General features: G+C 40.0%; 1 protein-coding gene across 1 annotated transcript; it reads left to right on the top strand.

Annotated features, from left to right (window-relative positions):
• Positions 1 to 1474: 1474 nt before the first annotated feature.
• Positions 1475 to 5568, top strand: irf1b (interferon regulatory factor 1b). Its single transcript, XM_085797199.1, has 10 exons — positions 1475 to 1616; positions 2272 to 2364; positions 2965 to 3064; positions 3163 to 3330; positions 3524 to 3561; positions 3672 to 3765; positions 3907 to 4011; positions 4122 to 4144; positions 4310 to 4424; positions 4769 to 5568. The coding sequence occupies exons 2-10, from the start codon at positions 2278 to 2280 to the stop codon at positions 4864 to 4866; spliced, it is 828 nt and encodes a 275-aa protein (XP_085653325.1). The 5' UTR covers positions 1475 to 1616; positions 2272 to 2277; the 3' UTR covers positions 4867 to 5568.
• Positions 5569 to 14799: the final 9231 nt, after the last annotated feature.

Consider the following 14799-nt stretch of genomic DNA (forward strand, 5'->3'; position numbering starts at 1 on the left):
GGCCATAATTAATAACTATAATAAATAACATAACTACATGTTTTCAGTCACGTCTTTGTGCATGATCACTTTACTTTGTTGCATCTTGTGAGTTTTCGGTGAAACCGTGAATAAAACGCTCCGCATCCTGTCACACTGACCCCGCTCCTCCTCCTCCAACCACCGCAGCCGCTGCTGCTGCTGCTGCTGCTGCCGTGTGTCTGCGCCGCTGCTCCTGTTCCCACAGCGCCGCCGTCACCGCTCAGACCTTCACTCTACATGGCCCAGATTCAACCAGCAGCAGCAGCAGCAGCAGCAGCAGCAGCAGCAGCTGCAGCGGCGGCAGAGCAGCAGCGCCCCCAGCGGTTGACTGAAATTACTACATCATTTCTTGTAAACGGCTGATTTCTCTGCTGCTCCACTGTTTATACTAAAGGGCTTGTCTCTGCACATGTTTATCATGCCGGAGTGTGGGATGAACGCGCGTGACTACGTGTTTGTGTGCGTGCGTGCGTGTGTAGGTGTGTGTGTGTGTGCACTTTATACTACTTGATTATAGGAGTTTTATGTGCTATTTATTTTATAGTAAAACATATTTTCCCACAGTCTCCACAGTTCTTATGTCCACATGTCCTGTCATCACAGCTGCAGTCATTGGTTTTACAGCAGTTTAAAGGATGAAGCCTCTTTTCTTTTGTGTGATGCAAAGTATAACAACACAACACAGTACCATTATAAGCGACTTTAGCAGCATTAAAACCTGTAGTGTGTGATTTCACCTGCACATTTTAAATTATTTGCAGCAGTAGCAGCAGCCTTACAGTCCAGGTGCAAACGCTGCAGATAAATATACAAAACGCATACACACGCACACGCACACGCACACTCACACACACCACGCGTGTAACCAACGACTCAGGTCAATGTCAGCCGTCTACGTGCACCGGGCCACTGTAATCAACCCATGTTGTTATTGACTTCCTCCTTGCTCTCAACAGCATGATTTCTCGGAAACCATCTACTGCTCTGAGGGAGAACACTGTAAAAAATAACCATCCACTCTGTGTAGGCTACATATTTGATCTTATAAAGTGTTCAAATTATTATTTTCTTATTATATTACATAAAAGAGGAGCTACTTCTGCTGATGTGCACACACACCAGATGATGAGGTGTTTAATGTGGTTGAAAAATGTTGATTTCAGAGTGAACAGGAGGTTTTTGTTGTTTACTGCAATAAACGGTTTCTCCATCTATTTTTCACAAAGTGCAAAATTTCATTAAACACAGAACAGAGCATGTGGTGATAGAAACCTGTAAAAATGTAAATAGATGTGTATAAACATGAACTCCATCCCTGAAACTCTCAGGCTAAAAACTCAGTTGGTTTTGGTTGAGGACATTTCTTACAGTGTGCACCGCCCTCTCTCCCTCAAAGCTGGGGAAAACCCGCCGTAGCTGACTGTATATAAAACGAGATAGCGCGCTGAGAATCGTCAGTTCTGTCTGAGACAGGTCTTCAGTCTTCAGGTGAATGAGAGAAGGAGCTTCTCTGCAGCTTACCTACAGTCTTAACTCCAAACGGCTTATTTTCTAAACCTTTTCTTCTTACGGACTACTCAACCACACCAAAACCTGTAAGTGATCTAACAGAGGATTCTAAATGTATCACTTAAACCTGCATGGGGGGGGATGCCTCGAGTTGATACATTTTTTAATTTGTCGCGAGATGTAGACTTTTTATTTTATTTTATTTTATTTTTTATTTTATTTTATGCAAGTTAAAGTTGTCACTTAGTAAGGTTTTGGTAAAGTTTGTGTGATAAGTTGTAGCTGTGGTGGAGCTGATTGATTGAGGTAGCGATGCAGGAGGAGGAGGAGGAGGAGGCTGCGCTCCTGGCCGAGCACCGAGCAACTTTTTCGGGGCACGCTGCCTCCTCCTCCTCCTCCTCCTGCCTGGATGTCACGGAGCTGCTACATGGTGCATGAAGATGATAAACTTTTTGGACTACACAGCCAACGCTACAAACATTTTTTTTGGATTTATTCTTCTTCTTTTTTTAGACAAGAGTGACTTTTTTTTTTTTTTTTTTTAACCTTCACCGCCCCCCCCCCCCTCTCGCGCCCGGGCCGTGAACTCCTCACGCTCCTGCACGCAGCAGTAAATCTAAATGCGGAGGCGGATGTGGGAGTCCGCTATTCTCACTGACTGCTACATATCACACACACACGCAGCCTCTTCCTCATTTGTCTAAAGTTGTTTTTTCTTTCTTTCTCTGTTGCTGTATACAGTCAAACATGCCAGTGTCCAGGATGAGGATGAGGCCATGGCTGGAGATGATGATCGACTCCAGCCAAATAACTGGTCTGACCTGGGTGGACGAGGTGAGAGCCTGAATTCAACAGTGATGTTTTACAAAAAATGTGTGGCTCGGTCGGTGTAATGGGACAAATAGTTAGAATGGACATTTTTTAATGTGTTTATTGAAGGACTGGGAAGCCAGAAGCAAGTAAAGAGGGAAGTTATCCCTGCAAAGCTGCACGGGTTTTTCCTGTCTTTGTTTTTTTATATTTAGTGCAGCTCAAACACCGCATGTTCCTGTTGAAGTAGCATGTTTGCAACACCGGTTGAGATTAGTTTTGACATAGTAATGCTGCATTAGTGAGTTTAATGGTCAGATAAAGTTGGAGGAAACTTGGCAGCCTTTGAAAGTAAAAAAAACAACAACAACTGGTGAAGTGTGAGATCTTTCTGACAGACACTCCACCTCACATGGCATTTTGTGGTTTCAAAAAAACTTGACAAAAGCTCCTTTGGTGTGTGTGTGTTTACTACCACTGATGTGCTATGCAATGATCTAGAGAGAGCTGCTAACAGTGGCCAAAGAGCTGGATGCTCAGAGTGAACAGGAAGCATCTTGTGACTCGTGTCTGACCATGTTGGACGTCTTCACTCCAACTTAAGGTTTCCTTTTTCTTCAACAGGAGAAGACGATGTTCTCCATCCCCTGGAAGCACGCAGCTCGGCACGGCTGGGAGATGGACAAGGACGCATGTCTGTTCAAGCAGTGGGCCAAACACACAGGTGAGCAGAGCGAAGAGAAGACACCTGCAAAAACAAAACTACACAAAAACAAATCTTTGTCTTGGGATGAATGAAACTGATCAGACGTGTTTGTGCAGGCAAATACGTGGAGGGCCAGACCAGCGACCCCAAGACGTGGAAAGCCAACTTCCGCTGCGCCCTGAACTCCCTGCCTGACATCGAGGAGGTGAAGCACAAGAGCGTCAACAAAGGACACGGTGCTGTGCGCGTCTTCAGGATGCTGCCTGCCACCCAGAAATCAAAAGGTGAGGCGACAAACGACAGGAAGTGAGCAGGGCGGTGTTGTTAGGTTATTTTTTTATGAATTAGCTCTGCGGTCTGCAGCGTCTACTGGCTGCTGCTCCTTTTTTTTCTTCTCTCTCTTTCTATTCACACGTGAAGTCAGTTTCATGTCAAGTGACCAAAGTTTTTTTTCTCTCTCTTTCTTCTTCTGCACAGTGAAGAGATCCAGGCCAAAGACACCAAAGGATGAAGAGGTAAATACTTTTTATATCGTCCTATACTGTGATATTAAAGGTGGACACTTGCTTGTGTTACCATGAAACCTTTTTTCCCCTTAAATCTCACCAACTCTTCTCTTGTGCAGAGGAAGTACAAGATAGAGGAGGAGTCAGACTACAGCGACTTCAATTCCCCCATGTCTTCGTCATCAGAGGAGGCCGAGTCCACACAGCTGAATGGTGAGCAAGAAAATGAACTGCATATGATGAATGCATTAAAACACACTGAGCTGTAAAAAAAAAACAAAAAACAAAACATGAAGAGGGCTGGAGCAAAGTGAACTCAAAGGTTGTTGTTTTTTTTTTTTACTGACCTTTCAGGTTTCACAGTCGCATCTGAAGTCCCTGACTGGGCTAACTCAGTGGAGATCAGTGGTGAAAACAACTATTACCCACGATTTGAAGTCTCACCTGAACACAGCAACGGTAAGACAACTACAGATGCTCATACAGTAGATGTGTCAAAGTGAATTGACAGCGATAGACTAACGTCTCCTCCCTTCTTCCCTCCCTCCCTCTTCACTATGACCTTACAGACGAGGAAAGCTACATCATGGAGGTAAGCATCGACTTCTTCTCTTCACAACATTCATTGTTCATAGTCATGTTTGTTTGTCTTTGTAGTAGTGATACAAAAGCTTGATTGTTTTTTTACGGGTGTGGGGAAAAGTGAAGTTGCATAAAACCGTTAGTAGCTGTACTCAGTCCAGTCTTGCTCTTTCAGATCTGTGAGCAGCTGGAGAAAGAAGCAAACGCCACAATTAACATGTTAAACAACGGATCATACTTGAGCAATGGCCCGGGCACCAGTCCTAGTATGAGCTCGAGTGATTCCTCAGGTAAATGTTGCTAATTGGTGCAGCAGATGGACGGCTTCCTCTAAAATAATCTGACTGATAATTATCCCTTAACACTGTGACATAAGTAGAGTTTTGTGCGTCCATCTGCTGTTTGAATGAGTGAGAAATAAGGAAAAGAAAACACTTGATTTCAGTTGATATTAAATGCTCCTATGCATGAAGGAAATGAACTGACAGGTGATTAGAAAGATGCTAAACATGCTTTTTGATCATAGCTCAGTCCTTCAGGTTACACCACATGTTTTACACACTCATAATGTTTGAAGCTTGTTTTTTTCCTTCCAACATGCTGACCTCGAGTTTCCTCTGTTTGTTTTTTACAGTGAGCGACTTAGACGACTTGCCGAGCTACATCAATCTGAGCGCAGCTTCACCCGCCTACAAACCGTGGGACAGCTTCATGCATCCATTCGCCTCATAAGGTGTCGGGACGGGACAGGACATCGCTTTGTAGAATTTTTTGGACTTTAAAAGTTGCTCCTGTCTCTCCAACATCCTCCCTCCCACTCCATCTCATGGCGACATCCACACTTTAAGCTACATCCTCCTCCTCCTCCTCCTGTGTCGGACACCTGGCACCTTTCCCCTCTCCATGTGAAGTTTCGAAGAGAAGTTTTGAAGTGCACTGCTGATAGAGGACGCACTGTTCATTGTGTGTTTTTGGCTGGTTCAAGGCATCGTGGTGCTCAGTTGTAGTTTTATGATGTTGAGCTCAGAATTTGTTTTGTTTTTTTGTTTTCTCAGGCAAAAGTATTTTATTATTTACACCATCATACTCACCTACAAATACCTGCAAAGCTACTCAATATTAACCTCATTCGTTTCAGGATTCACAGCCTTGGACATTGTGTTTGATATTCTTAAGTAGTTTATGATGTACAGTGTCAAAAAAAACAATAATTATCACATTGTTTGTCTGTTTTTTTTTTTTTCCGTTACTGAGACACATGAACATTTAGTTAAAGGGATTTTATAATGCATTATGTCTTATTTTCTTCCTTAACGCTCAACTTCTGGTAAAAGCTGTAGCTACTTCATACTCTTTTTGCCACTGTACAAATTGTAAATAGTTGTTTGTCTTTGTGTTTTTGTAAGAAAATAAAGAAAAAATCAACTGTTAAAATGTGATTGTTTCTTTTATTATCAACACAAAAAGACGGAGAGATAAAGTATTAGAGAAAGTCCCGACCTCGCAAACTTAAACTTTCCCCTTTAAACTGGATTGTAACTTTTTCCCAGTTTTCAAACAAACCCATTGTGACACATTACAAAACACACAAAACATTTTTTTCTACAAACAAGGTCATTTCCCAGTGACAGAGACTTTAAATTATTCTGTAAGGAAACTTTTGTTGCAGTAAATATCTGGGATTCCCCTGTAATCCCCACAGTTTTAGGAAGTAGTGTCATTACACAACAAACACTCTGAGCTTTTTTAAAAATTATTATGAGGAACAACAAACTTTAACAGGTCCAGTTTCCCTCTGCTCTCACGACAGCCTCACTCTCTTGTGACACGATTGCATCACATCACGTTATTTCTGCAGATGGACGGTGCAGCTGATCTCCAGGAGGACGGGCGATCCGGTCCGGTCCGGTCCGGTCCGGCTGCTGGATCCAGATCCGGGAGGTGAACGTGATCATTGTCATGTCGTCCATTCAAACTGTTTTTATTCTGAGCGACCTGGATCGTCGCTATCCTGCTGGACGTCGCCTCTAGAAGGCAATAAACTGAGGCCGTAGAAAAAAGAAGCTGCCTGAGACTGAAGAAAACCAAAGTGCACCAAGAGAAACATTCCCCGCTCATGACATCAGCGACATCAGCCTGCACTGCTGACCCCAGACAAGTGGGGTCAATGGATTTGTGGCTATGACCCTTTTAAACTCTTTTTCTGAGTTACAGGACTCTCTGCTCCAACCAGTTTGGCCGTCCTCATCTAAGATGTGTCACCGGTGAGGCGTTTCCATTTCTGCAGAACTGGAGATTTCCCTGGAGATCCACAGTCTCAGACTCAAATGAGCCCGACTGGCACCAACAATCACCCCGGCATCAAAAGCCACAGAGTGAGATGACCATGTTTGCTCATCCTGATCTTTGAGGAGAACACATGCTGAAGCTCCAGAACCTGGATCGGCATCTTTCTTTTTAAAATTATATTTATTGACCTTTTTTGCCTGATAGTGTAAGCAATAGTAATCAGGCGTTGTCCCGGATACACTGATGTTACTCACAGTGTATCTTGGATACAATGATGTTACTCACGGTCAGCAGCAGATAAGGATAAATACCTCAGAGGAGCAGAGCGTGTGAGGATTTAGGGCTCAATCTTGATGGATTTGATAAAGTTATCTACATATTTTGAGGAACTGCCATTTTGCATCATCATCATCACAGACCGCTGCACAGGGAGAATCCACTGGTTCTGGTTCTTGTTTGTCAGATCGGATTTTTTTGTTGACTGTAAATCGCATTAGCAGACGTGTTAATCTGCTTTGAAAGATGAAAATGTGACGATAACTGAAGTGGTGACGGCTCCTCATGATGTTCAAAACAAACTAAAACAATGTAAAATACTGGATTTAGAGTTGTGTGCAGATGCAGTTTACTGTATATCACATGACTTCAGATGGGTGAAGTGCAGTTTTTTTTTTAGGGAAAACCACACATTTCCTGCTCAGGCTGCAGATTAAAGTCAGAATCTGTTGTTTTTTTTTGGTTTTAATTCAGAGTTTGTCTGGTTTCAGACTGAATCGTAACCTCAACGCCCAAACGTCATCACACTCTTCTCTCAACCACACCTGTCTCTGTGCAACCAAACCAAGTTTTCTACAATGAAAATAAACTGTTCACACGGCAAACGTGACACTTGATGTTCAAGGTGAGAGACACAGAGACCGAGACAGACACCCATCTGCTCCTCCTCCACCCACACACTTCCTCAGTTATACATACATTATTTAGATACTATATACATGTATATATATGTACAGTGGCGTGCAAAGGTTTGGGCCCCCTGCATAATTAGTAGCTAGTAGCCTCCCCTGTGGAAACTATCACAGTGTGTAAATAGTAAATATCTTGTCTGATATCTTGGTCAAAGTTATCTGAGAGCTCAAGTCTCCTGGGTTTCCCATTATTTTGCAGGCTGCTGCTTTGGTTCAGGTTCAAGAGTCTTTATTATCCCCTAGGGGCAATTTGTTTCACAGCGAGTAGCAAACATACAACAAACACATCCAAAAAAACCCATTCAACATAGGTCATTTAAAAGTCTGATTACTGCAGGGACAAATGAATCTCTCCATCTATTGGTCTTACATCTTGGAAGCAGGTATCTGCATCTCCTTTTTCACTCTAAAACTGTAGAAAACAAAAATAATACACTGATATTGCTTAAAATATTGCAAAAGAGTGTTTCATTCATGTTTAACTTTATGTCTTTTGGAGATTATTTCATCTTCCACTTGCTGAACTGTTCACATTAACAGAGATTTTTGACCACAGGTGCCCAAACTTTTGCATGACACTGTATTGATATATTTTTTAGAGTCGTCAACCAACACAGCGTTCATGTTTCTGGACTGCACCTGCAGTATAGTTCGCCTGTTGCCCCCTCAAACTGATGACATCATCCCCTACCTGCCTCAACAAGCCGCCGCTCTCACCTGGATGAAGCGATTCCTGATCACAGACGATCTGACAGTTTATGCAGCTGCAGCGACGTGCGTCTGAACATGTGGTCAGCAGCTCGGCAGGAGGCTGAGGGAAGAAATGTTTAACAGTAGTGAACAAACAAACAAACAGTATGACAGCGAAGATCTCACAGGAGTTGTGTGTCTTTCTGCTAAATAAAGTCAACAAAAACACACAAAAAAATAAAAAAAATCCCATGATGTCAGTCCAGTGAGGCCTCCAGTGAAAACCTGATCTCTGAAATCCAAGAAGCTGCCTGAAACAAACCGAGTGAAGCTCTTTGTCTTAAACACTCTGAGCTTTTTCTAGGCTGTGTGATCCATTAAGATCATTGTCAGTGGCGTCTGCCTCATATATACAGACCATTACCGACAGTGTGATTGATGAATGTTGCAGCAACTTATTGAGTTTGTGAAGAGATAAGAGCTCAGAGTTGAGACCAGTGGAGGCCACTCTTCTTTGGTTTTAAGGTTTAAAAAGTCCTGATGAAGGCCACAGAGCACAGCCAAAACGTGATGTGATGTTTGAACAAGCTGCCTGAAGGCTTTTTACCTCTTATTCAAGAGACGAGTGTTTTTCTGTTTGTTTTTGTTTTTTTAATCAAATATATCCTGCACCTTCCTGGCGCTTTGTTTGGCTGTTTGTGTCTTCAAGATGTTTTTTTTTTTCTTTTAACTGGTCAGGTGATTGTGTTGTTTCCACCAAACAAGTAGATTTACCGAAGCATTGAAGTGTGGATCAGAGGTTTTTTTTAAAGAGTTGTCTAATATCTACATATACTGTATATCTATATTTTTAAATATTAAATGAGAAAATGTTTCAATTATTCAGATGTGGAGCTGTTGAGAAAGGATTGTTGGATTGTTGTTGTTTCACAGTCACATATTCAAGTGGTGGGAAATTCTGTAACAATCTATCTACGTATTAACAGTGAGTCAAAAATACGATAAAAGAACCTAAAAAACAATAGCGAGGATATGACTTCATTTTCTGTGTGATGATGAGGTCAAACTTACTCAGCATCTTTAACCTTTGATACATTTGAACCGTGCTTACCACCTTAAATAAATGTATTTTCTTATTTTATTTTTTTTACAGTGTATTATTACAACCTTTCTTCCACCAGTGGAAACAACATTAAGGCATCAAAAGATTCTTATCCGTTACCAAACATTATCATTATCTTAGATGCTTTGATTTTCCTGCTGAGGATTTATGAAGCTCAGAAACTCAGTTGTTTCTATTTATAGACCATAATTTCTAAGGTTTTTTTGAATGTGCTTTAATAGTCGTGTTGAACAACTGGTGAATGAAGCAGACAGAATAGTTTTTCCCATGGTGCGCGAACAAAGAAACTGACACACACAAACTCTCACATCAAACTGATTCGGTTTGGTTTGGTTTATTTTGTTCTGAGATTAATTCACCTTAAAGGGATCATGTCACTTTTTCTCTCTTTTTTTTAACACTGTACAACTTTTCATCAGAAAAATGATTCACACAAAAGAGGAAACAACATCAACAACAAACTGTGGAGTTTTACAACCTGGAAAACAGCAACACACACTCATTTACAGTATTAAAGATATGATAACGTATATCAAACACCTGTGTGGAGCTGCTAACGTACAACAAATTGATCATTAACTGAACCAGACGACCGTACGTTGAATGATCCTATTGTTCAGTTTATGATGGTTTACATGAATTCATATAATGAATAAAGTCAGTATACTTTACTTTGAACTCTATAAATTATAAACCAGTACATGATGATGATGATGATGATGAACGTGTAGTGACAGTTTCATGAGGTTTGTAGGTTGTTTCATATAATGGACAAACTGGTGAAAACATTAAACCTGATTGCTACTGTGTGTGTTTTATCACTGAATGTAAATTTTCACAGTTCCCACTTTGTTCCAGACTCAGACTCTTCTTCTTCTTCTTCCTCCTTCTGTTGCAGACGGCAGCTTCCTGATCATCCGCAGACTGTTGCTCTGAAAGAGAGAAGAAATAATTTATCATTTTACATGTTCATGCTGGTAAATTTAGCAAATATTGAATTTTGTGGGACACTTTTACTTTTTTATTTTTGTTTTTATTACAGTTCGTAATACACGTATTACAGTGCGTAAAACATCTGAATGGAAAAAGTAGCGTTTCAATTTCTTTTTTACTTTTCAGGAATGTAGCAGCCATGTTAAATTATTACTACAAAAGAAAAAAAGAAAGAAAGAAAGACAGAAAGAAAGAAAGAAAGACGGAGAGTTTAAGAACTCCAGTTTGTCTCTTTGTGTTATTGCATCTTCTTCAAACACGTACTGATCTAAAATAACAAGGTGTTGTGTCTCATCCATATTAATCCTGTCAATCATCTTGACTTTTATACTGGATTTTTTTTCATTAAGCTCCATCTTTTTCTCACTGAACTCCCACAGATTTGGTGTCATAATGTAAAATATAATGTACGTATAATGTAACATGGGGTTCTGATCATATAGGCTACCCTAAATAATATTCCTTTGACTGGCTCTGTGTGTGTGTGTGTGTGTGTGTGTGTGTGTGTGTGTGTGTGTGTGTTTTATCTGTGGTTTCAGGTCGAATTGATCACAATTTGATCAAAGTGCAGGTGTAAAGTGTAAAAAGTGGATGATGTAACAGTTTAATCAGGAAACACACGTGAAGCCGTGGCGGCGCGGTAGACCGGTGGTTTGTGGCGCCTGTGTGCTGTTTGTGTTGTTTTCCTCCCACACTCGCTGATCATGAGCATCAGTGAGTCGTCTGTTCATGTCCTGTGATTCACTGGTGTCTTTTATTCAACGTGTTTTTAAAAGAAAAACTACAGATTTCTTTTTTTTTCTGTTTTACGACCAACTCTATGAATATATTTTTTTAAATTAATACTTTTATCTTTGTTTAATATGTATACGTTTTCTTTTTTATGAGATATCACTCCCTCCTAAAGTTCCTGAAAACGTTTTGCAATAACAAACTGAGCTGACAATTTTATACAGTTGTTTTCATTTGTTTATATTTTCCAGATATGAAATTAAAAAGAACAACTTTTATTATTTTTTATTATTTTAAATAACATGTGAAATGATTTATGTAAAGTAAATTCAGACCATGTGAAAGGAAAAAGGTGCTGGTTGGTTATGGTACAAACTTTAACACAGACACACACACAAACATTTACTGCCTGTTAAAACACGTTGTTTGCAGACTTTAATTTCAGCGTTCAGTCAAAACACGAGTTATATAACAAAATAAAATATGTAGAAATTCAGGTTTAGTAAAGATAGAACCAGGTGTTTTTTTTTTGTTGAAGCCTGAACACTCAAAGTTTCATATTACCACTATTACTCACACAACAACAGAACACACACACACACACACACACACACACACACACACACACTAAAGTGGCAAAATTTGGGCAATAAATTATAAAATTCAAGTTCAAGTAGAAATTAATTGTAATTTCAACTATGACGGAAAATGATTTTATATATAAAAAAAATAAAATAATGCTACACCCCCCAAAAAAAGAAAAGAAAAATCCCAGACAAAAACAACAAAAGTTCAAAGTTGCACCAAAAATAAACTCATTTGAATAAAAGATCAGAGTTTGAACCTAAAATGAAACTCCAGTCCACAGGTGTGTGAACTGTGTGAACGTGTTTCTGACCTGAGGTGTAAATCTGTAAATCTGCTGCAGCAGCTCGATCGTTTCACGAAAACAAAAAGGTCCCTGAAGCAGGAAGTGGAAAAAGACTCCCAGGAAGTTTTGTAATTGACACTTTGTGTTTTTAGAATAAATCTGACAACGTGACACACTGTTACTGTAGGTGTGTGTGTGTGAGTGTGTGTGTGTGCTGCTCTTCAAAGGATTTTATACTGAACAAAATTACTCAATGGATCATATGTCATGTATTATCCATCTTTTTAGACCACATCATTAATCTAATGGGAATATTTTGGACGACATAATCTAGTGTGTTAAATGTACATGACATATAAATTAACTATAGGGTTGTCAAAGTTAACGCGTGATTAATCTGGAAACAATAATGTGTTTTTAAGAATTAACGCATGACTGTCTGTTTATACAGGCTGCGGTTTGTGTCTGTGTCGCCGGTTTGTCACTCGTCCAGTGAAATGTGGTCACGTCCCGTATTTGAGGATTAAATTGTGCGTCCTGTTTTGTGTGAATACGGGACGACGGGGGTTTGTCCCATATTTCTGACTTGTCTTGAATGCAGCATCATCACATCAAGATAAACTCAATGCCATGCTGTTTATAAAGGTTGAGGTGTGCAGCCGGAGTAGTAGAAATTTAATACACCGATCAAAATATAGTGCTGATGTGAAAAAAAATAAACAATCTTAATGTGTTTTTATTTTTCACCAATCAGTAAAATTGCATCCTTGAATTCAAATGGATTAACCACAGGAACATAAATTGCATCCTTCAATACTTTATATATAGAAGAAAATGTAAGTAATATAATAATTAGTAATTTAAGCATGATTAATCAAGTTAATTCTTTTAATTGTTTGAAAGCCCTGATTTTAAGACTGCATCATTAATCAAATGGGGGATATTATGGATGATGTTATTCAGTATGTTTAACTCAACATTAACTGACTGAAATGTTCTTTATCCTTATTAATAATGTAAATGAATATCTGACAGTAGCTTATTTAATATATCAATAATAAGAAATTGGAGTTCTGTAGGGACTTCTTGTGGTTTGAATTAGTTTGAATAGCTACATAACTCCCAAAAAGTTAGGGATATCCAACCTTCAGGTGAAATTACGGAAAATGCAAAAAGTTCCTACTACAGTGATATTATATCATGAAAGTAGAAGAATGTGTCTGTCTCTGTTCAACCTGCTGATGACACTCTGAGCTCAGTGGACACTTCTCTCTGACAACATCCCATCGTCTGAAGCCTCAACGTAGTCTCAGGTCCTGTTGATGAGTCCTTATACGGGTGTGGTCTTGGTCTCATGATGTCAGAGTGTGAACAGCAGGATGAAGACGACTGTTTCAATACAAACTGTCACTGAACCAGAACATTTAGTGGTGGATTCATGGATCAGACACTTGTCGTAGGGCAATATGGGCAAATGCCACAACAGCAAAACAAAAAAATCCAAAAAACGTGGGCTTGGGGCTGTCTGGTTTACGGTTTACTCTGAAGAGACTGAAGACACAATAATATAACGATGCAAGAGCAATGAACAGCTCATCTGATATCGTAGCCCTATACAATCAGAAGCGCTGTGGGTTTGATTCCACCCAGTAGAAAATTATTTTAGTGGTCAATGCATTTTCTTTTCTCACCATCATTGAATGATCAATGCTCTCTCTATATTTGTGCAATGTGTGGCCTCTAATTTCATTATCTCGTTATGACAACTGACAGATTACATCACCTACAGCGGTAGCTACACATGTGACTTCCTGTGTCAAACCAACAAAAGTCTTCTGTTATATCTAGATAGAGAAATAAATTAATGCGTTATCATGAGAAAATGGACGAGATAACGAAATAATAAGAAGTTATCACGACAATTATAACAAAAAATAAACACAAGGCTGTTGTCGGCTTCTGTAGCTAACAACAATATGGACATACACCTCATTAACTGTTATATTATTATTAGGTATCTTACCATAATGAAGGGGATTTTCAACAAACCCCCAGAGAAAAGACATAAAACATGTTGGAGATTATTTTCATTACTGTAATAGATACTCAGAGCAGGACTGAGCAGTTAATTCAGCATCGGTGTGTAAGTGTCTGTTTTATGGGAATGAACTTCATTAGGAGTCGACGGCTCCCTCCTGATCTTGGAAGTTAAAAAAAAACCTCAAAAAACCACAAGAGAGGACTGTGTGAGAAAATAGGAAGGGAGGGAACGTGTGTGCGTGTGTGTGTGCGTCTGCTTGTGTGTGTGTGATAAGAGATAAACTCTGGTGCTTTCCACTGCCAGGTATAAACACTGAGTCTCTGGTCTGTTCACACTGAGAATCAACCACAGTCATTTTGATCTTCTTTTTTTTGTGTGTGTGTATGTGTGTGTTGGCTGGGGTGGTGGGGTGATGGGTGGTGGTGGTGGTGGTGGGGGGGGGGTGGGGGGGTTGTTACTTCCTTCTCGAAGCTTCACTGACAACAAACACACCACAGTCACCATCCATCAGGGTCACATCGAAGGACTTGGTATTTCCCTAGTTTTCTACTTGTCTCTCTCTCGTGACACAGACGGGTTATCACCCAAACTCTGACACTATGGTCAGACACACACACACACACACACACACACACACACACACACACACGCATGCACACGTATACTTTTATAACAACAATGTGCACAGGAATCTTATGTCCCAAATATTTTTTTGTGGCATAATTTACACTGCAGGCTCCGGACTGCCCCTAAAATTTGAGGCAATAAAAAGTTATTTTTTTAATCCAACATGTACGTGCAACCAGTAAATTTGTCAGGTTTTTTTTAAAGGGATACGCCAACATTTTTTTTTTTGTGTCTTGCCTCACTCCCAAGTCCATGACAAGCATATAGACACCATCCTTTCGACTGTGCATGCAGTAACAAGGGAGATACGGGCAGAGCTGGCGCACCGCTA

This window comes from Trachurus japonicus, chromosome 14, assembly GCF_045865225.1.
Source record: "Trachurus japonicus isolate A0001 chromosome 14, Traja_1.0".
In the NCBI taxonomy this organism is placed as follows: domain Eukaryota; kingdom Metazoa; phylum Chordata; class Actinopteri; order Carangiformes; family Carangidae; genus Trachurus; species Trachurus japonicus.